Here is a 21006-nt window from a genome sequence, read left to right as displayed (position 1 = left end):
TTATTTTATGCCGCCAGCAAAAAAGAAGAAATTATTCCCCCATCGAAGAGGAGCCCGTGACACCAAATTTCTTTTAGAGCCGCGATCGGCCCTGGTTTTTTTTTTCCTGTTGTTGCATGACTAATCGAGCCCTTGTGACACCCTTCGGTTTGGAGTGTAGATTGTCCGAGTCATACTCTTTTTGAAGGAAGGATTGTGTTGTTGGAAGAGTAGTAAATGAGATGAAGTGTATTGTACTTGTTCACGGAGGATAAAAATCCGAATATATCTTATGCAGGTATCCTTGGTTGCTAGTATGTGATGTGGATTATGGTAGGTAGTTCCTTGGTTGTGGTGCGCTTATCGGATCTACTATAAATGTAGTAGCAGTATCTGGGTAGATATATATTTCTGTTGGAGCAACGCTAACAAAAGCTGTAGTATGTACTCTGTACTGCGCTGCGATAGGATTTCATCATAGGAGCAGAATATGTGGGCGGATATGCCGCTAACATAAAATTCAATGAGCTGTGCATCTGCATGTGAGCAGCAGGGAGCAAACTCTATCGATCAGCTAAGGTCCGTGTCAATACCCAGTGTTAGTAGTTGGTCTTCTATCTCAACAGTATACACATAAATTATACAGTTCCTAGTATATAGTAGTTACGCTCTACATGAACGTAAAAGTGTCTCCTCCCTTCTCCCGCATCATATTGCCCACTCGCTGAGTGCCCACAATCCGCTCCAGCTTGAGGGCATCCCATTTAGAGAACAACGCCCGCACACCTCCCTCCGTCGCCTCGACCAACTCAGCTGGATTCAATCCCAGGAATCCGACAATCTCGCTATAGAACACCGGATTCTCAGGCACTCCGTACATGATGATGCGCTTGACTCCGCGGATCTGGTACCGACGGAAGTGGTGCAGACGCTCCGTGTACAGGAGCACCGACTGGCGCCCGTTCATGAAGTGCGAGCGAGCCCGCGACGCCTCCCGCATCTCGGTGTATTCGGAGATGGCTCCGAACGAGACGTTGGTGGTCTGCTGCGACGTGGCAAAGTGATTGCGCACGCGCACAAAGTCCAGGTACGATGGGATGAAGATCAAGGTTCCACCGGCGCTGGCCTTGCCGCGACCGGAGGCAATGTCGCGCACGAGTGACGAGAGGATTGTCGTGGTGAAGTGCTTGAATCGCGCATCGGGGTCTTTCGCCGGCGAGAGACAGTCGAAGCGGGAAAATGTCTGCTTGACCGACACCGGGAGGGGGATCTCGGTGATCGCTCCCGCGTGGATCGGCGTGGCCTTGACCCTGCCCGAGGTGTTGTGCATGTGCGTCGAGAACACCGAGTTCATCTCCGGAGTGACGAATGAGGTGAGCATGATCATCTGCCGCACGTACCGCGCGTTGTTGTCCAGATACCATGACCGCACACGACTAAAGTCACATCCGTGTGCCTCCCGAGGCTGCAGGTTGAGGTGTTTCATGATGTAGTCGATGTGATCCCAGTTCTGCATGAGCAATGCATCCGCGTGGTCGATAATTACTACCTCGATAGATGAAAGGAAGTCGTGATCGCGTTTCTTCACACTGGAAGAGGGGTTAGCTAGAGGATTCCCCGGACTCGAGGGCTGGGCTGGTCGACTTACTCTGCCTGGTCCATAATGGTGCGTAGACCCAGCGGACTGGCCAGGATCATATCGGAGGTGTAGAACTGTGCAAAATACTTGACAGTCTTGCGGGTGAACTTGAGACCCAGACGGAACATGTCATCGTCATTGCCGCCGAAGAGCTCACGGAAGTCCTCCGGTTTGCTCTCCCATGACGGGTCATCGGCTGCCGAAAAGGTGTCGAGGAGACGTTTCTTGTTCTCTTGTTGCTCAGGCTGGAAGAAGCGCGTGATGGACTCGACGGCCCGCACACATGCCTGCTTGGTCGGCAGGAGGTAGAGGACCTTCGGCCGGGTGAAGCCTTGGTCTCGGACATCGAGATCGGCGTCTTGCTCTCTAGCCAAGCGTGTGTTGTTCTTGAGCACTCGATCGCGGGTCTTGAGCACGTGGTTGGTAGCGTGAAGAGCCAGAAGGTCGCGCATCTGGGCCGAGTTGGATGCCGTCCGAGCTCCATACAGGACGTCTTGGTAGCCGAAGATGTACGGAGCGATATGCTGGGCCTGTCCGCTGATTTGGGGGAATTTATCGGATGCAGGCTCTTTAAGCTTCCTCTTGAGCTGTTCGGTATCTAAATCAGCGTCTGTTTCCGCAGACTGGGGTTGCGACGCTCACCTTCACGCTTGAGATCTGCTTCATGGGAGGTAGCCATGATGCATCGTCTCCAGTATCTGGGATAGTGCGCACCAGCCTCAGACCCTCTGGCAGCTCCTTCTTTGCATTCTTCCACTTTTTCTCCTCAATAGCCTTGATCTTCTTGGCCAGCTCGTCTTCCGTTGGGTTCGTAAAGTGCGTGTCGAAAGGATCATTGTCTGTTCAGCATTAGTGCAATGGGCCAAAAATAACCAATGGCGTTGGACTATACCATCTTCATCATCGCTATCCTGTGCACCGGCATCTTCTTGGTTTCCATTGTCCTCTTCATCCGAAGGCTCTTGCTGCTGTAGATCGTCCTCTCCGAGAGCTTCTTCGTCATCTTCCGCAACAGGGTCCTCGCGAACAACCTCGATATCCTCGGTCTTCTTGTTCTCGACCTTTCTCTTCTTGCGGGCTGGACCCTTGGAGTCGGTAGATGTGTTCAACAGTTGTAGCAGCTCGTTGTAAGGACGCCCAGACTTCTCCTCATCCTCTTCGTCGCTGGATGAACCGACATCCATGGCTTCCGCCTCGGCCACACCCTCCTCCATATGCTCATCGATAGGACCATCTTCACCGGACGAAGAATCATCCGACCTGCATGGTTGGTCAGCTATACCGTAGAGACCAGCGCGGAAATGGTGCTCACTCTATGTCGTCAACCCGAGAAGCCTGGAAGGCATCGCGGCGCCCGACGGGCCCTCGCGAGCGTTTCCCGCGGCCTCTAGGAGCTCTGCCTCTTGGAGGAGCCATTGAAAGTAGAATAAACGTAAAATTAATCGGCTATGGCCACTAGAAAAGTAACAATTCGGGGTCGACTGCAGATGGGCGGATTATTTTTTCGCGGCGTTGGGGGGGAGTTGCTTATCTTATCTTAGCGCGAAATTCCCTTTGCGCACACACAATTTGAGCCTCGCAGCAGAACCTCCGTCGCGGCATCAGAGGCGGAAGATTTAATTAGAATCCCGAACCCCAGAGAGCCACTCTTTCCCCCCACGGCCAGGACGAGATCATCCCGACAGACCGCTCGACCTATTTTTCATCATGGCTGAAGCTGATTCCTTCCTTCATCTCGCTCGCCCTCTGGGCCCCGTGGCAGTGGGGACTGCACCGACAACCGCCCCTCTGAACGTTGTTATCCAACCCCAGGTACGTGTTATATGGCTGGGATCCGGCAGGGTTTTTTTCGACCGGAGCCAAGATGCTAACTCTCTGGGCTAGGCACTCTTCTCGATCCTGGACCACTCCCTCCGTCGCAACGCTGACCAGGAGCGTGTCATCGGTACTCTGCTGGGAACCAGATCCGAGGATGGAACCGAGGTGGAAATTCGCAGCACCTTCGCTGTTGGACACACGGAGACGACAGACCAGGTTGAGGTGGACATGGAATACCAGAAGCAGATGCTTGCGTTGCACCTGAAGGCCAACCCCAAGGAAGTGCTCGTGGGTTGGTACGCCACCTCGTCCGAGCTGAACACCTTTTCCGCTTTGATCCAGAACTTCTACAGCGGCCAGGGTGATGGCACATGGCCTCACCCGGCCGTCCACTTGACCGTGTCCACCGAGGCTGGAAAGGATATCGAGACCCGCGCCTACATCTCCGCCCCTGTTGGTGTGACCGCGGAGAGAGCCGCCGACAGCGCCGCCTTCATCCCCGTCCCTTACGAGATCCGCTACGGCGAGGCCGAGAAGAGTGGTCTGGAGGCTATTGCTGCGGCCCGTGATGCCGAGGAGCGCCGTGCCAACATCTTCACTGATATCGAGGCTCTGGAACGTGCGATTGAGGATGTTCTGGGCATGATTGATCGGGTTTCCCGCTACGTTGAGTCTGTCATTGATGAGGAGGCTCCTGCTTCGACGGCCCTGGGCCAGTACCTGCTCAACACCTTGGCTCTGGCGCCTAAGGTTGAGCCTGCTGACATTGAGCGTGACTTGTATGATGATTCCCTCTACCACCCCCCAGTTATCTGTTTGAAACCAAGTATCAAAACTAACAAAACCCAACAGCAACAACCACATCCAGGACGTCCTGGTCGTGTCCTACCTGGCCAACACCATCCGTACACAGATGGAGCTGTCCAACCGGCTAGCAACCGCCCAGCTGACTCTGGGAGGCGAGTCCGGCAGCGGCGAGTCGGGCGACAAGCGCGGCGGCCAACGGGGCGGCAAAGGAGGCCGGGGCGGACAACAGCGCACTCAAGAACGGAGTGGAGAGGAGGCTCGCGCGTAAGAGGATATCATAGGGTTATTATAACGATACCTTTCCATTTCTCTTTTTAACATTTATTTCATTTGTGCAAAATTCTTTTTCTCTTTTCATCCTATTTCTCTCGCCACGCAACAAAAAGCATGTCCCCTTGATATCTTTTTCATTTCCTGGATATATGAGATATGTTTCCAGTCCATATCTGTCCCTAGGTCAACCAAAGCCCAGGGGAAGTCGTGTATTGGTTGAAGCCTACCTACAAGGACTGGTTCAGCGTCTGGGACGGCAGACATCACAATCAACCAATATGCACCCATCAATGATCACCCGTCTTTTTCAGCTAAGAAAAGGGTGCACACAACCTGGGACGGATAAGATTTAAACGAAGAACGAACCAACGAACCCCGGAGTGGAAAAAGAATCGAGAAAAAGAAAGGAAAGACAAGAAAAGAGCAACGAACGGCGTATGGGAGTCCGTCTGTCTGGCTTGAAATGGAAAAAAAGGGGAAAAGAGAGCAGAAGAGACGTTTTAACGTACACGCAATCAGCCCGAAGCTTGCATATTTATTTTTTTCTGTTCCCTTGTATGTGATGTAGGGTAGGGTAGAGCAGTTTTGCTGGTTTGTGGTATGGTACATATGGAATGCATTTAGGGCAAGTTGACTTTTCATAGCTAGTACTTTACTCCGTTGGTAGACGTTGCAATAAAGTATGAACTAGGATAGGGTAGGTAGATCATGCCTTATCGAAGCAGCTTTACCTTTTCCAGTAACGACGGGTCCCTTGATAAATTATTCAACTATTTAACTAGCTTTAAGCTAACTAGGATTTTCATTCTTGATAACAAACGCCCCCCAATGCCGGCCTGATAGTAGTGGATATCATATGTGTTTAAAATGCAGGTGGAACAAGACCCTATCCCTGTAGCCTCAAACGCCAGGGAAGAAAAGAGGTAAAAAAAAAGCGAAAAGGAAACAGCAGCCTGAAGCAGCAAAGAAAGGGACCGGACAAGACACCATCTTAGCTCATCCCACCACCTTTCTCTTCTTCGGCGCCGTATCCTCCGTTGCATCGGAATCTCTTCTCGCATTCCTCTTCCCCTTGCCCTTACTCTTCTTCCCATCAACGCTTTCGCCAAGTTCTTCGAGACCCTTCTTGCCCGCATCCTTCAAGTTCCCGACCTGATCATCATTCTGATCAAATGCCTTGCGAGCCTCTTTCAGCTCACGCTCCATGCGCAGCAGTTCCTGCACACGACCAAGTTTGTTCGGATCCCGGCGCAGCGCAAATCGGAAATCATCAACCTTGATCTTCTGCCGGCGAGAGTAGCTGGCGTACTGGGCCGCACCGTGGCACATTTCAAGAACGAAGTCGGTAACAATCTCGTCCAGGACACGGATGGTTTCGGGGAGGGGATCGGCGGGGTAAGTAGGGTGGGGTTTGGGGTCACCGTAGGCGAGAAGGAGGAGACGAACTGATATGTGTGTTAATGTTAGCGATGTTCTAGAACTAAAGATATAGTTGTAATCGACGACGCCGGACGTACGTTCAGTTGCAAAGTTCATCTGACCCTTGTGCCTAGCGGCACGGGCTCGTGGTTCCGCCATATCTGTCTCGTCCTTGGTCCCTTTCTTCTTCTTTCTCTTCTTATTATTGTCCGAGGACTGTTCCTCCGCTTCGGCGACGGGGTTCGGTTTAAAGGCGGGACAGTATCCGGCGCGGATTAGTTCTGTTTCCTCGGGGTTGAACGGCCAAGCAGAAGCGAGCTGACTCGACACATGGCCAGTACTGATTTGCCGTGGAGGGGCTGGTGAAGCCCTGGAAGTCTGCTTCGATGGCAGAGAACGGCGGAGAGGTTGCGACGCTGGACGGGCAGAAGGTGTGTTGCGAATTGAAGCAGGAGCTGCGGCGGAACGATGGCCGGACTTCCGCGCGGAAAGGCGGTGGGGACTCGTGACGGAAGACATGGTGGCAGAATCGCTTGGTTTGGTTGCGCGCGGGACGGAGGTCGTTCTGGCTCATTCAGTGTTACTCACGTCACTTGGTTTGCTTGAACGATAGAGGTACCTTTTTGGGATACAGACAACCTGGGAGGGATCAGAGCAAAGAAGAGAACAGTGAACAAAGGGAAGTGAGGTTGTCAACGAGCGGAATAAATCTTCAAGATGGTCAGTGAATACTCCCGGCAGCCTCCCACTTGCTGCCACTTCTACTGGCAATGGGTTGTTAACTTCTAGAGTATGATGCAGTCTGCCTTGTTCAACTTCCAATCACTTCTGCTTGTGTTCTTGCTTATCATCTGCACGAGCACTTATGCACACTCAATGATGCCTGGAATCATGGACCGCAATCAGAGCGGGTAAGTGCTGCTGACTGCTGCTGTCTGCAGCGGACCTCAAGTCGGGTCGATGAAGTGACATGGTTCTGATCTGACTTCGTCTTCAGCTTCTTCGGGATCTTCTGGAAGTGTGCGCGAATCGGTGAACGGTTGAGCCCGTATGTCAGTATATGCTGTGTGGTGATGGCTGTAAGTATACCAAGCACTTTGCGGGAACCAACTACTAGCCCGACCTGGAATGCTGATACCTATGATCTTGCCAGGTCTCGATCTTCTTCGGCGGCTGATCGACTCGCCTCATCTCCTTACGTCTCAGATTAGATGGTCATTCTACCAGGTGGTGGCGTTACTGAAGCTTCTCTTTCTCGCATCTTCGTTCCTTGCAGGGGTCTCTCATGATTATTGATCTGTATATCGTACATAAATTCTACACTATCAAGATGTCTATGTTCAAGAAGGATTTTTGTCCGAAACCACCGTAATCCCAAGTCCGCGCTAGAGATGCAAGAGAATAAACAGAAACAGACGGGAAAACAGAAGGAAGGGTATCTCATGCGTTGGCCTTTAGACGCTGCAGGCCTCGATCGAGCAGCTGCTCAGTTTCCGCTTCATCCAGCCGGGGAGACTCGGGGTTCGGATTGAAAGCATCCCTCCTCAAATGAGAGGCAGATTTCAGGTCTAACTGTTCCACAGCGATCCAGAGCTGCTCAGGGTCCCGGAGGTAGCGCAAGCCCTTCATCGTATAAGCATCAATGGAAAGGCCTTGATCCTCGAGATCTTTGATGGACTGCGCGATAGCAGATGCATTTTGCTGACTCGCAAACCCACTGATGATGACATTCCAGGTAGTCATGCTGTATACGACTCCATGCTTAGCCATCATCTCTCTCACCTTCTCAGCCGCGAGTGGCTGGTTGTTATAGATGAAAGCGCTCAACAACAATGTCCAAGTCAAGACCGTTGGCTGTGTCTGCGTGAAAGTTGATTCAGAACTGCCAGCTTTGGCGCCAACCTCAGTGGCAGACTGTAACATGTCTTCAACAACGCGCACCGCGGGTCGTAGCCCGTGTGGATTGTTACGATAAGCGAGCATGAACTCATTGTAGGTATGGTCGGTCGCGGCCAGAGGGGCTATGTCTTTGTGGCCTTGCAAGACCAATTCCCGGAATCTGGAATAAACACGTTCGACGCTGCCCACGTGGGCCTGACACCGGAGCCAAGTCGCAATCACGAGATACAAGGCAATGACAGACGGTGGTGACTTTTCGCCAGTGGTTGGGAGATCGTACTGACGAGGGACAATTGAGAGCTCCTTTAAGGGTGTAATGTCATGCAGCTCACAATACATGCGCAGCAGAGAGTAGAAAATCTCTCGGCGGTCGGTAGTACCATCGAGATGCTTCACGTTGAAAACGAAGTGAGAGTGGAAGAGCTTGCTCGCAATATATGGGTTCTTCTTGAGCTCCGGCTGGCTTTCAAGTTCCTCCATCAAGTGTGTCATTCGCTCCCTGTCTTGACGAGCGACAGCATCGCTGAGTAGAGTCAGATAAGTGTACGAGTCGAGCTGAAAGCCTGATGCCTTCATATGGCGCAGTACGTCAAGTCCTAATTGGGGATCCCCTGTCTTGAAGGCGTTGGAGAGCACCACGTTCATCATGTCTCGATCAGGTTGCACCCCCATACTGAGAAGCTCGGGGAGGATGCGGAAATTGCGCCCGTCCGGGCCATCCACAACCGAGTCGAGGACTAAGAGCTTGCTGCAATGGCGTGAAACCGCTACCTCCAAGGGACTTTGATGTAACCTCCAAAACTGCCGCCCAGCCCGGCGCAGTGCCAGGAGTGCGTTGTCAACATCCTTAAATTCCGTGAAACGGCCCATGAAACCAAGGTAGGTCTCGCCCTTCAACCTGTGTTTTCGAGTCTCCACAAGATCCCAGGCCTGATAGACAGCGCTCCGGTCAGCCTTCTTTATGTAGAAGCGCACACCCCTCTGGGGCACGTAAGAGACAGGCCATTGCATGGGATCCAAGCAGGCACGTATGACAGACTGATAGTTGTAAGAATTCTTGGTCCACCGTCCCATCTCCTCAGGATGAAGAGTGTCCAGGTAGATTAGACAGTCCGCAATCATGGCAAAGACTGGCTTGACAGAAGCCTGGCAAGTAACTAAGAGGAATTCCAAGGCCAGCTCAGGAGAGTTCCGCAATAGCCATAGTGACAATCGCCCCCAGTGGATCTCCATTTCCGCCGGAGTTAGACCATTCCAGGCTTCACGGAACGCACCTAGGCTGTCCTTCTGGATGGCCTCTAGCAACTCTTTATCCTTTGAGTCTAGAGGGTAAGACACCAATTCTTCCTGCACTTCTCTCTCCTCGTACTTCGCCTGAAACAACTCTCTCTGCGCAAATCTCCATTTTCGAATATCATGTCCACTGCATGCATATGATCCGGACCTGATAGCCAAATCCAAGGCTTTGGTATCTTTTCCAAAGCGCAATGTCAAGAGTGGCTTCACATCGCTGAAGCTCGCGAGGGTAGGTGGGGTGCGTAAACCGCGTTTTTGCACGACCGAAAGGGTGGTGTTTGTTTTGATAATCGATAGTAAATTTGCATTGCGAGAACCAGCTCCGGATGACAGAAGTGAGAATTCCCTTTTGGTAATCGAGGGCTGTTTGTGAAGTACACCATTCCCTGTAGACCGGCCGAGAGTAGTATAGAAGGCACGTTGGGGCTTCATATCCGGAACAACAGTGCAGTAGGCACTGGGATGCTTCACACCATTGGGAAAAGCACCTAGCTGACTCGATGTATTGGAAGGCGGCGCATTGTCGACAAAGGATCTTGCATTCTGGGGTCCTCTCCGTCGCCCGAAGCGGAGCCTGTGCTGCGGGCTATAGGACGGCAATCCAGCGCAAACGCGGGAACGCGGGAGATGGTACGGACAAGGTAACATTCAGGCTCACAGCTTGTTCAGCTCATATCTCGATAGAAGGTTGCCAGAACAATCACAGCGTGGGTTTGGGCCAGGGAAAGAAGGGAAGCACGATTGTTGCGGCCAATAACCTTTCCCTCCGCCGCCGGATTTTGCTCCGGCGCCGATGTGGCTGGTGAGTTTCCGGATGTGGCGCAGCACCGCCCGATAACCAAGCAGAAGCAAAGTACTAACCTACCGAAAGATCATTCTAGATTTCATCATCGCATCTTCCTAGTTCTCGGGTGACGCGAGACCCTTTCGACAGAGACTCGGAGCTTTCTGCGGGCAGAATCAAGAGATAATTCCTCGTTTTACAACTAGTACTTAACACCAAATTGTGAAATCCCTCCCTCCCCGCTCGATTTTTATATCCGACCCTCCTCCCCCGCCGTGATGTCGTCCAACCATGCCTCTCTCGATGCGGCGGCAAATGAGCGCAAAGCACGCCTTGCAAAGCTTGCCGCGCTGAAGCGGAAACAACCAGAGCCAGAGCCATTGACCGAAGCTGGTGCCGCCGATGAACAATTAGAAGATGCTGCTCCCGATGTAACAAAGCAATACCTCTCCGGGAGGAACTACGACGCAGAAATGCGCGGCCCGAAGCTGGGCTTCGACACTGCCCCGTCAGATGGTCAAGTCACCGTGGAAGCACAGGCTGCAGAGATCGCAAGGGCCACTGCAGAGCAAGCGAAAAAAGACGAGGAAGGTGACCAGCCCATTGACCTCTTCAAGCTCCAGCCCAAGAAGCCGAATTGGGATTTGAAGCGGGACCTGGATGAGAAGATGAACGTCCTCAATGTTAGAACTCAGAATGCGATTGCGAAACTGGTCCGCCAACGGATAGAAGAGGCACAGCGCGCAGCTCAGGCGAAAGGCACAAGTGCCAATGGAGGCGAACAAGGCGAGGAAGTGGGCATTGAGGGTGATATGTTGGTCCAGGGCATTCATGTGCGCGAGAGGGAAGAAGAGGAGGCAGGCAGTGGTCTAGAGGATGACGAGGCATGATTTTGATACCCCACGGAAAGATGTATGGTAGCAGTTGCGATTCGGTCTCGTCTCTTTGCATCTTGCTTTTACAGGCGCCCACAGCTGGAGGGTATGGGACAAGTGTCGCAAGGCGTTGAGGATGTTTGCATACGGATTACTTGGAAAATTTACTTTCAATGCATTAGCCTTCTGTATGGTCTTACTATAGTACAGTCCCCAGTTTATAACCCTTGGAGAACCAGCCGTGATGATGAGCCTCAAAAGAGGAAAAACGCCAAACTCCCGCACAACCTCTGTCCAGTACTTTTTCTATTCAAAACCCCAAGCCAAAGAAACCTAGTTGCCCAGATTCATGGCCTGCGTCAATGCAAGACGCTTGCTGTAAGGACTGAGACTTCTCTCACGGGCCGGAGGCGGCGCGCGGCCTTGGCCACGCCCATCCTGCCGCGAGTGGCCCGGAGCATCCCTATAATCTCTCGAAGCAGGATAGCTACGCTCCGGCTGCTTCTCTGGCGTCGCAGACCGTCTCGTTCTGGTGATTCGGCTGTGATCCACGCTCTGACTTCGAGACCTGTCTCGTCGTTCACGGTCCCGTGACATGTGTCGAGGCCGGCCTCGTTCTTCAGGGCTGGACTCTCGACGCCTTCGCCGGGTGTTTCTGTCACCCTGCCATTCACGCGATCGGGAACGAGAATCTCTGTCTCTGGAGGAGTAGGAGACTGCAGAATCATGAGAGGACGCATCGCTATAGCGTCTCTTTCTTGGTCCAGAAAGATGGGAAGAGATGGACCTTGTTCGGCCATGGCTCCTTCTTGCATCATAGTCCCCATGGCGAGAAGGAGATCGTGAGTGTGACCGACTGGTCGATATCGTCGATACGGAGCTAACTGAATGTGATGATGCTGACCGAGCTCGTTTGGAGGTCTGGGTACGACTGTCAAGGGGGTCCGCCTCATCATGCTCTCTCTTGCGGCCCCGTTCTTCCTCACGCTTAGCAAGGATCTCAGTCGCTAGACCTTTCCTGTACGCATATTTAGCGCCTTCTCCTGGCAGCTCACTCATGACTTAGAAAGTAAGAGTAAACTTACGTGCGCGATGAGTCACTAGGGACATCAGCTGAGAGTTGCGGCCGCAGTTTGGGGTTCAGCAACTGCTGCGTACGTGATGGACGAGACATGTATGGCCTCTCCTGGGCGGTCACTGTACACTCATAACTGTAGTGCCGTGCTGGGACCGTTAGTTGATATGAAAATAAAGTGTAAATGGTCTTTACGTATCTCGTTTCAGGCATTTTTGACACAAAGTGCTAGGAGTAGCCTTGGAAGGGCCTCTGAGCCCGGGAGCATTCCGATAGCGATTCATCCGGGGCACAAATCAAATCAGTAGAGGAGTCAAGAAGGTGAGCTGCAGATCAGCTGTCTGAAACAGAAGAGCACAATAGAAAATAGATCCCCGCACGCCTGGAAATCAGCCTTGCTATCCCAAACCCAAGCTCTTTCCCCCGCGGCTGTCGCAGGCAGAATGTGGGCCGGGCCGACTAGGTTAGGCGCGCGTCTAAGCGCGGGCGGCGGCCCACGAAGGAGGAGCCAAGCGAAACCCGCCCGATTGACTTGAAGCGTTGCTCGTTCCTTCTCAGCCCAAAAGATCAGAAAGCCGGTCCAGCATCGTCGGCCTGTCCTTTACCCACCTCCCAACCACATCCACTTTCCCCCAAACCTGCCCTTCGGTGTTAGTGAAGTCCAAGGGCGCTTCCGTCACGATCTCCTGCTTTTTCCGACCGGCTTGGTTCGTGTCCCGATCGTCTCTGTTAGTGGAAGGAAACTTCATTTCCCCCTCTGGAATCCTTCCTCCCCCCACAAAGACAAGCGTTGCATATCGAAAGCCATGAGCCAATCTTTCTGACCATCGTGTAAGAGCAGTCTTTTCTCTCCCTTCCTCTCTCTATCTACCTACTTGCCTACATCCTCCCTCATTGCGGCTCCTGATCAGCCTGTCATCTCCACCCCGCTTCTCACAGAGCACGGCTTTGTGACATTCCGACCGGACCTGACGTCGAAGCAGCTTTCCTTATGGCGACCTACGTTTTCCAGATATGTGCCGTCTTTCTTTTTGGGCTTGTGTGAAGTGGGATCTTTGAGTGGCTTTTGATCGATATTTATTTCGGCTTTTTCTTCGTCAACACCTGAGCGGGTAGAGTGCAGTCTCTCGTCGGGTTTCCCCCTTATCCAATCCGTCCGTATCCGATCGTTTATTGCCTCAGCGGAAGGAAATACTACAAGAACTCTGGACGTTTGGCTCAAAGAGTCAGGGAATAATGACATCCAAGAGTTCCACAAGAGACGAGCATCGTCTTTCCTTTGCAAAGGTAGGTGCTGCGTTGCTGGTCGGCCAACGGCGGGTTCTTGCTGACCCGCTCGAGCAGATTGCGGCCATGCCTCCGCCATCAAATCCGGAAATCCCCGTATCATCTGACGATTTGAACGGCTCACAGTCCGTTGACGACCCATCACCATGTTCCGAACCACATGACTCGGAAAATGTCACCTCCGACCAGGGAGACCCGATTCCTGTCCGAAACGAGGCTGCCGCTGTTGATCGAAACATCGACAGTCTATCACAGGCCGTGCATGGTGTCCACATCGGTGACAAAAAGTACCACGACGGTCCTGTGTTCTCCAATGAGGCTGCAGACAACGGTTCCCTGAAACGAGAGAACTCGTTTGAGGACGATCGTACTCATCTATCCAACTCCTCGACCAAGCCCACGAGCTTCGATTCGAAGAGCATGGCTTCTGTAACGACTTTCGCAATGGACGAAAAAGATTCTTTGCGCCCGGATGACAGCGCGAGCGTTCAGGCTATCGATGAGGAGGAGTCCCTGTCTGGACACGCCTCTGGTGCCCCCAATTCATTGACAGGGTCAGAGTCAGGTGCCCGCGGATTTATGCAGAGACCACGGGGAATACTCCAGCCGACGGGACCTATCTTCAACGATGGTATGCAGCGCACCAATGGTGCCATGCTTCCAGACACTGTCGCCAACAATTACCCGAATGCCGATGCTTTCCAAGCAGGAAGGCCTATACATGGATTTCCGTCAGAGCCCGATGAGAAACTCCTGGAGGCTATGAAGTCCCCCAAAGACCGCCTTTTGATTCTTCAACTGGAAGAAAAGGTCCGATATTTTATACAGAATTCTAAGTAAGTCGGCCCACCATGCTGCTTTCGTGGTCCTGAGAACGATATTCTGACGATTTCCTAGGGAGCACTCTCTGGAACTCCCGCCCTCAAACGCGTTTGGGCGGCTCCTTGCACACAAACTCGGTGATTACTACCATCTGACGCACTTCGTTGACAATAACGTCACGTCCGTCCGGCTTCACCGGACGCCTTTCTGTCGGCTGTAAGTCTGCGCTGCGATTCTCACATCATTCAGAATTGGCTTGTGTTAACTTTTGTAGCCCTACTCCTCTTTCAGTTCTCCACGCTGCGACTAACAGTACTCCGCCTCCCGCCATGCCTGCAATGAAGATCATGCGCCGTACTGATAGTGAGCGGCCTTCCACCGAGGGTAGCGTCGCGGCAAGCTCCTCTGCTCCGTCTAAGAACGGGTCTGAAGCGGGGGACAGCGGAAACGACGGGGAACGGGGAGCTACTCCGGCCAAGGACAGGTTGACCTTGACTCGCGAGGAGAGGGAAGCCAAGTACCAGGAAGCTAGAGAGCGGATTTTCCGTGATTTCACCGAGTCGAAGGGTGCTGAGAACGCCAACGGCGATTCCGGCACTAATATGTCACGCTCGAGCTCAACAAGTGGACGCAAAAAGGCGCACCGACAGAAAACTCCTCACGATGACAGCTTTGAGGTTCGATCTCAGTTCAACGCGTATTATCCGGGAATGCCTTATGCCAACGGACCAACGCCCTACGGCATGGCCGTCAACGACCCGTCTTTTCCTACACAACCTTGCATGGTGGGACCCGGTGTGTCGCCGCCTACTATGGGCTACGGTCATAGTGGCCAGACTGGTCCAATGTATTCCGCGCCTATGAACATGAATGCTATGCCGCATTATTCGATGCCTGTGTCGCCTCAGATGACTTCCAGCGGCCCATGGCAGAATGGCCCTGTGCCACAGCAGTCTCCTTACTCTGGATATGCGACCATCAACCAGTCACCCGCGATGCCATCCACTAAATCGTCCCCTGCGTTGAGCAGTTATCCTATGCCAAACTCCGTCCAATATCAACCCAATCCTGGCTGGTCCACGCCACCTTATCCCGGCGGCTATCCACAACCCTCGCATCGCAATCCTCCACCTTCGGGATGGGCCGGCTATCAAACACAGCCTCCCACACCCACTTCGTATCCTTACGCCCAATATCCCGGGCAGCCCATGAGCCCGGGGATGCAGGGTCACGCGGGTGCTCACCCTTTGCCGGGGAGCTTCAATAGGTCGCCTTTCAACCCACAGACCCGCTCGTTTGTCCCTGGAGGTGCAACGTTGGCACGACACCCCAGCAAGGGCAACCAGCATGGTATGAACCCATATCCCGGTATGCAACCGGGTATGCAGCCCCAGTGGTCTGGATTTCAAGATATGAATAGCAAGGCTCAAGACATGCCTGGTTCAGTCGGACATGGCCCGGCCCGCGGTGGGCCTACGGGCGGCAGAGATTCCATTGCAAAATGGGGGACACCGTCACATCTGCCACCCAAGCCACCACCGTCCGAGGTGCCTTCTGACTTTGACTTGAAGCCGCGCAGTGGGCCCAGCTCGACGCATCCTTACTCAGGCAACACGCTTCCCGCCACCAAGAACGGGCCGCTTGTTGTTTCTGGTGGAGCAAGTCTGCCACGGGTAAACTAAGGCGCTCCTGCCTACGGCAGACTAAGCTTTTCTTCATTAAAATGATACTACTACTTGACTGCTTTCTACCAAAAGTACATATGGTTCAATGTTGACGTGATGTGTCGCTGGTGGCAAGGTTCCTGACGTGGCCGTTCTGTATCTCTGGAAGATTAGACATCGGAACTGTTTGTTGTGATCAGCGTCGCATCGTTAGTCGGAGAGACAAATGATCTGATGAGTGGGAACTGGGTTTCACGGTCCTGTCAGCGCCGCCCACCCCCTCGCGGTAAACAACTAGGATTTCGTGGGCGTTCGGGACATGGTTGGAAACCTGAATTTCTCGATGTATTTTGAGCATTGCTATGTTTGCTAGATCTTGCTGGCGTGGGAGGGGCAGGCGATAGTGCTTAGATAAATACACTGTATGACACCAACTGCTGAGATTTTGGAGTAGATTCAATAAAAAGTTCATCTACATGATCCGAAGATAAGCTGGACAACCGTGGATGAAAAGGGTGTAATCTACATATCCAGCACCACAGAAGAAAAAGAACAGCTAAAATTACACAATCATGACTAGCCAAAACACAGGGCCCAAGCACACCGCAGTGAAGGTCAAGAAATAATAAAGGTACACAATATAAAGGCCGACTAGGCCACCAAGGCCACCAAGGCCATCACCGCCACACCCAGGACTCACATACACTCACTCTATTGCTTCGTAGGCTTCTTCGCCTTCCCCGCTTCCTCCTTGCCATGACCCGTAATCTCTAAACGCTTAATCTCCCTTTCCAGCTCAGAAATTCCACCTTTCCGGAACCGGGTCACCTTATTCACGTTCATTGTGGTGAGTTCATTGAGAGTCTCCAAGCCCTGGGACCGCTGCCTAGCGACTGTCCGCGCCGTCAAGGCAAACCGCATATCTTTAGGACCATCTACCAATTCCAGGATTGCACTAGCGGCTTGATCATCCTTCTTGGGTTCGACGCGCAGAACTCGCGTGTAGCCACCGGGACGTTCAGCGTAGCGTTCACGAAGTGGACCGAAGAGTTTGGGGAGGAGTTCGTGGGGGGTCTATTATTCATTGGTTAGTTGGGGTGTTCTGTTCTCCTTGATTGTATATCTTCCAAGGTATGTATGTATGTGTGTTTGAGGAAGAAAGGAGAGTGGGCTGCATCATACATAAAACGTCGACAATGCGCGTTTCCGACTGGCTTCGGTGTTCTTCTTGCCCAGGGTGATCAGCTTCTCGGCCAGTCGTTGCGCTTCCTTGGCCTTGGCCCAAGTGGTTGTGATGGATTCATGCTGGAAGAGGGAGGTAACGAGGTTGCGGAGGAGAGCCTGTCGGTGAGAAGACTTGCGGCTCAAATGGCGGAATTTGGCAGCACCTCCGGCCATCTTGATGGTGGTGGTGGTGGTGAGGGAGGTTTAATATGGGGTTCTTCCCGGGGGTGATTGTGGGATCTGTTGGCTTCGGGAGCCAGGCGATGGAATCGGATGAATCAATTCGAGAATGCCGGATGGGATTCAAGCTAACGGTTGGATCAGTGGAATATCTGGAGTCGCCGGTTGTTTTCGTTGTCGTTGGAAGGGAAAGATGAAGCTGGAGATGGATATGGCGGAAAGATTCGATTCGCCGCGTAGCCAATCGGAGTGCGCCGATGGCAGCCCCGACTTTCTCCTCCGTCTTGAAACACCTTGAACTTCCTACCTTCGATCCCATTGAGCCTTTTCGCGTTCCGATATTGGGGGTTATCTTTTGCCTGAACCGTATAGTGGCATTTGAAGAATTTGGGCACATTCATCTTCGTTTCATTTCCGCTTGGTGGCCACATCAGACCAGACCGACCACTCTCATCGTTCCATCTCCAATCACTCGCCGATTGTCTGATTGATTCCCCCGCCTTTTCATCTGCACATCTCTAACGAAGTCGACATCCCTACCTGGCTCTGGTCAAGCCAGTTGTGAATACCCGGTCTTATTTTTCGAGAACAGAGATAGCATGGGCTTCTTTGCTGGCTTCGTAAGACCCCCAATCCACATTTACCACTCTTACACCCATCTGTCCATTTTACAATCATCCCTTCCACTCCATCCTCCTTTCGCATACAAAGCAATCCACTCGAGACTTACAACCAAACCAGTTCAGCGGCTTCGCCCTCACCACCTCCGTTCTGTACATCTCACTCCAAGTACACAAAGCCAATCGCTTGGAACAGCGCAATGCTATTCGCGAACAAACCCGCGCTCTAAACTGGCTCGCCTCATCGGCAGGCGCATACGACCGTCGTTTATTGCCTCGGGAGGCCCAGCAGAGTCCGGGTGAGGAAAAAGACCGTGCTACGAAACCCGCCTTGAAAGACTTTTTGAAACATCGCTGGAACCAGGAGGTGGAGACATTGGCGAGGAAGGCGTATGAGAGTCGGTGGGAGGATGCGCGGGATACGGCTGTGGAGGGGTGGAAGACGGTCGTGAGGTTGGTGAAGAAGGAGTAGATAGATTCTGCTGTTCTGGTCATGGTACTGGTGCTGCCTTTCGTTTACGGTTTGTGTTAGGTGTGGGTGTGGGTTTGATGGAGATGAAGTTTCAGATACCCTTTTGGTTTTGTTTATTCTTATATAAGTTGTTTGGATTTGATTTGTCTGACCAGCGGTATAATGCTACGGTTCTTGGGTTTTTCCTGGGTGATGGTGTTTGCTAGGCTCTATGGAAGAGGGCTCGTGTCGGAGCTTGTTGTCGCTTATGTGGCTGATTGGGCAAGCCCGCGAATGGTTGCAGACTTGATGCGATTGTCTTGTGGCTCCTGCTACCAGTATAGCAGCCCACCGGGGTACATGCCGCGTTTGCAGTAATCCATATCAACTGTCAGGGGGGCTAGTCGCCTCACGCTCTACTATACAGAGGACAATCAAGCAGTCCTCTTGCCTGGAACAAATGCTTGCAGAGCCAACAGCTAAGCTCACCCAGTATCATTCGTGGTCTGCGTCGTTGTACTCATGCTATCGGTATCGCTCCAGATATCCTTGCTCTCTCTTTCCACCGCGCGCATCGCCTGAGCGACTTCCTCGAGCTTGGCCACCACATCCAAGACACCATTATTAACGCGATCAAAGTATCGATCATTGGCCTCCCGTCTCTCCCGTGCAAGCAGGATATCCTTTTCCGTCTCCTCATCCAAGTTGCGCGAAGATCCATCTTCGGGATTAGCAGAATCGCCCGGACCAGCCGTGCTTCGCGATGCAGGTCGCAACGACGCATTACTCTTCGCCGTAGCAGCAGCAGCAGCACCCTTTGTTTCCACAACCTCATCTCCGGCTTCGCTGCGAGCCCACGCCTGCGCAAGCTTCAGCTGTTTCGTCCGGAGATCTTCCAGCGCCTCAGAGTGCTTCTCCCCAAAGACATGCTCGCCCGTTGCCGCGCTCAGCTCGACCTCGGACAATGCACTCTGCATCTCCTGCCATATGGCCTCGGAGCCGTCCACCTCCCCCTTCGACTGTTTGCGAGTCAAGAATGGCGAGAGGGACCCTGGAGCCTCAAGGGTTCCCGCCCGTGATGAGCGATTGCGCTGCAGAGGCGGACGCGGAGAGGCTCCTGTTGTTGGAACAGCGGATACCGGCGGAGGGAGAGAGAGATTGGAGGCACTATGTGACGGCGGGCCTTGAAAGAGGACTGGCGGGGGAAGACGCTGGGCACTTATCTTCCTGGTGTCCATTCTAGGATCCATTTTTGGATCCATTTTGAGGTGGGGGTCCATGATTGGCAGTAGTAGATAATTTTTCTCCCCTCGAAAGTTATAAATTAGACATTATAATGCATACAGAAACCACAATTGAATATCAATCATATAGTTTAGAAAAGAAGAAAGGCGGTGGTAAGTACGGAGTAGTAGGAATGACAGCATCTCTTATCGTTATCAGGAACCACGGGGTCAACGAGGAAGAGAGGGCCGAAGTTTCTCCGACTCCGACCAGGCCCGAGTCCCGTGCCTCGCTTAGCGGCCGTTTAGGGCGAAGCCGCACAGCAGAACATTTTCGATCTAGTCGAGCGACCGCCGGCCGTGAAAGCGAACCCCCCCTTCGACTTTCGACAACCATCCGCCCATCCAGCCAATTTTATCCATCAGTTCGGTACGTATAGAGACCCCCCTATATTGTGAATTTATATCACAGTCGATATTCCCTGGTTGCGAAACAAAAGACACGAGAAATTTTCCTACGCACAAAAAGCCGCGCCCCATATATAAGATCCGAATCTTGAAATCCGTCCGCCACCAGACCCTGCAACTTTCCCAACTTTCATCACATCGAATTACCACCCATCTATTGGAAATATACAATCTTTTCTAACGGGAATTTTTTTTGCTCTACAGTTCACCCTTTTTCGAACATAATCCGACAAGATGGGTAAGGGACAGCCCCGTGGTTTGAACGCCGCCCGCAAGCTCGCGACCACCCGTCGCGAGAACCGCTGGGCCGATCTGCACTACAAGAAGCGCCTCCTCGGTACTGCCTACAAGTCCTCTCCCTTCGGAGGTGCCTCCCACGCCAAGGGTATCGTTCTTGAGAAGGTCGGTGTTGAGGCCAAGCAGCCCAACTCCGCTATTCGCAAGTGTGTCAAGGTCCAGCTCATCAAGAACGGCAAGAAGGTTACTGCTTTCGGTGGGTGACCCTATCCTCTTTCTTTTCCTCAATTTTACCCGGTTGCAATGGATGGATGGTGTTGGTTTGGACAATCATATCATGGAAACTATGTGGTGGACGGAACAGGGGAAGAAAATAAAGAGATGGGAACAACTGGGAATGAAAGTGGCAAAATGGGGATAAGAAAGAACATGATGTTTGGGTTTTGGGAAATACCGATTGGCTAACATCTTGTTTTTCTGTATAGTCCCCAACGACGGTTGCTTGAACTTCATCGATGAGAACGACGAGGTCCTCCTCGCCGGTTTCGGTCGTAAGGGCAAGGCCAAGGGTGATATTCCCGGTGTCCGTTTCAAGGTCGTCAAGGTCTCCGGTGTCGGTCTCCTTGCTCTCTGGAAGGAGAAGAAGGAGAAGCCCCGCTCTTAAATAACCCAACTTTACGGGGAATTCCAAGATGATATTAGCGGGGTGGAAGGGGGCCCATTCCATGGAAGAAGCTTCGGGGCAAAGGCAAAGCACACAAGTCTATGGTCTGGAATTGATGGTTCAGGACGGATGAGACCCTGCAAAATAAATACCATTTGCAGCGTACTACGATTGATATATCCATAAAAGATGGCGCCATGATTTATTTCTTTGGGAGGGCCTCAAAATTCAAATCCTTCAAAAAAAAAATTGAGTCTCGCTCTTCTCGTATCTGCTTCGTAGATTTATTTAAAGTAGATGTA

General features: G+C 52.5%; 12 protein-coding genes across 12 annotated transcripts; 6 read left to right on the top strand and 6 right to left on the bottom strand.

Annotated features, from left to right (window-relative positions):
• Positions 1-649: 649 nt before the first annotated feature.
• Positions 650-2802, bottom strand: ASPBRDRAFT_122350 (UTP25 family protein; the record flags this gene model as incomplete). The annotated part of the gene is made up of 4 exons (XM_067617504.1): positions 650-1568; positions 1628-2205; positions 2261-2457; positions 2511-2802. The coding sequence occupies 4 exons, from the start codon at positions 2800-2802 to the stop codon at positions 650-652; spliced, it is 1986 nt and encodes a 661-aa protein (XP_067481298.1).
• Positions 2803-3325: 523 nt separating this feature from the next.
• On the top strand, positions 3326-4511 carry ASPBRDRAFT_29199 (eukaryotic translation initiation factor 3 subunit F; the record flags this gene model as incomplete). Its single annotated transcript, XM_067622631.1, has 3 exons — positions 3326-3430; positions 3503-4215; positions 4289-4511. 3 exons carry the CDS (start codon positions 3326-3328, stop codon positions 4509-4511), a joined length of 1041 nt encoding a protein of 346 aa, XP_067481297.1.
• A 694-nt stretch (positions 4512-5205) lies between these two features.
• ASPBRDRAFT_206194 (putative transcription initiation factor TFIID subunit 13) lies at positions 5206-6454 on the bottom strand (the record flags this gene model as incomplete). Its single annotated transcript, XM_067621766.1, has 2 exons — positions 5206-5961; positions 6034-6454. 2 exons carry the CDS (start codon positions 6452-6454, stop codon positions 5513-5515), a joined length of 870 nt encoding a protein of 289 aa, XP_067481296.1. The 3' UTR covers positions 5206-5512.
• A 273-nt stretch (positions 6455-6727) lies between these two features.
• On the top strand, positions 6728-7112 carry ASPBRDRAFT_54084 (protein kish; the record flags this gene model as incomplete). Its single annotated transcript, XM_067627168.1, has 3 exons — positions 6728-6846; positions 6933-7014; positions 7089-7112. The coding sequence occupies 3 exons, from the start codon at positions 6728-6730 to the stop codon at positions 7110-7112; spliced, it is 225 nt and encodes a 74-aa protein (XP_067481295.1).
• Positions 7113-7198: 86 nt separating this feature from the next.
• On the bottom strand, positions 7199-9858 carry ASPBRDRAFT_41840 (pentatricopeptide repeat protein). Its single transcript, XM_067624668.1, has one exon. It carries the CDS (start codon positions 9776-9778, stop codon positions 7376-7378), a length of 2403 nt encoding a protein of 800 aa, XP_067481294.1. The 5' UTR covers positions 9779-9858; the 3' UTR covers positions 7199-7375.
• Positions 9859-9861: 3 nt separating this feature from the next.
• Positions 9862-10963, top strand: ASPBRDRAFT_527666 (CCDC12/cwf18 family protein). Its single transcript, XM_067626943.1, has 2 exons — positions 9862-9932; positions 10002-10963. Exon 2 carries the CDS (start codon positions 10193-10195, stop codon positions 10802-10804), a length of 612 nt encoding a protein of 203 aa, XP_067481293.1. The 5' UTR covers positions 9862-9932; positions 10002-10192; the 3' UTR covers positions 10805-10963.
• A 159-nt stretch (positions 10964-11122) lies between these two features.
• Positions 11123-12077, bottom strand: ASPBRDRAFT_29195 (zinc finger CCHC-type containing 10; the record flags this gene model as incomplete). Its single annotated transcript, XM_067622630.1, has 2 exons — positions 11123-11807; positions 11875-12077. 2 exons carry the CDS (start codon positions 12075-12077, stop codon positions 11123-11125), a joined length of 888 nt encoding a protein of 295 aa, XP_067481292.1.
• Positions 12078-16348: 4271 nt separating this feature from the next.
• ASPBRDRAFT_122810 (mitochondrial 54S ribosomal protein bL17m) lies at positions 16349-17035 on the bottom strand (the record flags this gene model as incomplete). Its single annotated transcript, XM_067617547.1, has 2 exons — positions 16349-16711; positions 16820-17035. 2 exons carry the CDS (start codon positions 17033-17035, stop codon positions 16349-16351), a joined length of 579 nt encoding a protein of 192 aa, XP_067481291.1.
• A 504-nt stretch (positions 17036-17539) lies between these two features.
• On the top strand, positions 17540-18214 carry ASPBRDRAFT_527756 (MICOS complex subunit Mic12 family protein). The gene is made up of 2 exons (XM_067626945.1): positions 17540-17661; positions 17783-18214. Exons 1-2 carry the CDS (start codon positions 17641-17643, stop codon positions 18131-18133), a joined length of 372 nt encoding a protein of 123 aa, XP_067481290.1. The 5' UTR covers positions 17540-17640; the 3' UTR covers positions 18134-18214.
• On the top strand, positions 18215-18544 carry ASPBRDRAFT_527757 (uncharacterized protein). The gene has a single exon (XM_067626946.1). The coding sequence runs from the start codon at positions 18296-18298 to the stop codon at positions 18488-18490; it is 195 nt and encodes a 64-aa protein (XP_067481289.1). The 5' UTR covers positions 18215-18295; the 3' UTR covers positions 18491-18544.
• Positions 18545-18597: 53 nt separating this feature from the next.
• On the bottom strand, positions 18598-19374 carry ASPBRDRAFT_29192 (DUF5315 domain-containing protein; the record flags this gene model as incomplete). The annotated part of the gene is made up of 1 exon (XM_067622629.1): positions 18598-19374. The coding sequence occupies one exon, from the start codon at positions 19372-19374 to the stop codon at positions 18598-18600; it is 777 nt and encodes a 258-aa protein (XP_067481288.1).
• A 398-nt stretch (positions 19375-19772) lies between these two features.
• Positions 19773-20924, top strand: rps23 (40S ribosomal protein uS12). The gene is made up of 3 exons (XM_067619795.1): positions 19773-19900; positions 20008-20296; positions 20526-20924. Exons 2-3 carry the CDS (start codon positions 20038-20040, stop codon positions 20702-20704), a joined length of 438 nt encoding a protein of 145 aa, XP_067481287.1. The 5' UTR covers positions 19773-19900; positions 20008-20037; the 3' UTR covers positions 20705-20924.
• The last annotated feature ends 82 nt before the right edge of the window (positions 20925-21006 follow it).

The sequence above is a fragment of the Aspergillus brasiliensis genome, assembly GCF_001889945.1.
Source record: "Aspergillus brasiliensis CBS 101740 unplaced genomic scaffold ASPBRscaffold_4, whole genome shotgun sequence".
NCBI classification, from domain to species: Eukaryota; Fungi; Ascomycota; class Eurotiomycetes; order Eurotiales; family Aspergillaceae; genus Aspergillus; species Aspergillus brasiliensis.
This window is presented reverse-complemented; position numbering and strand designations above follow the sequence as displayed.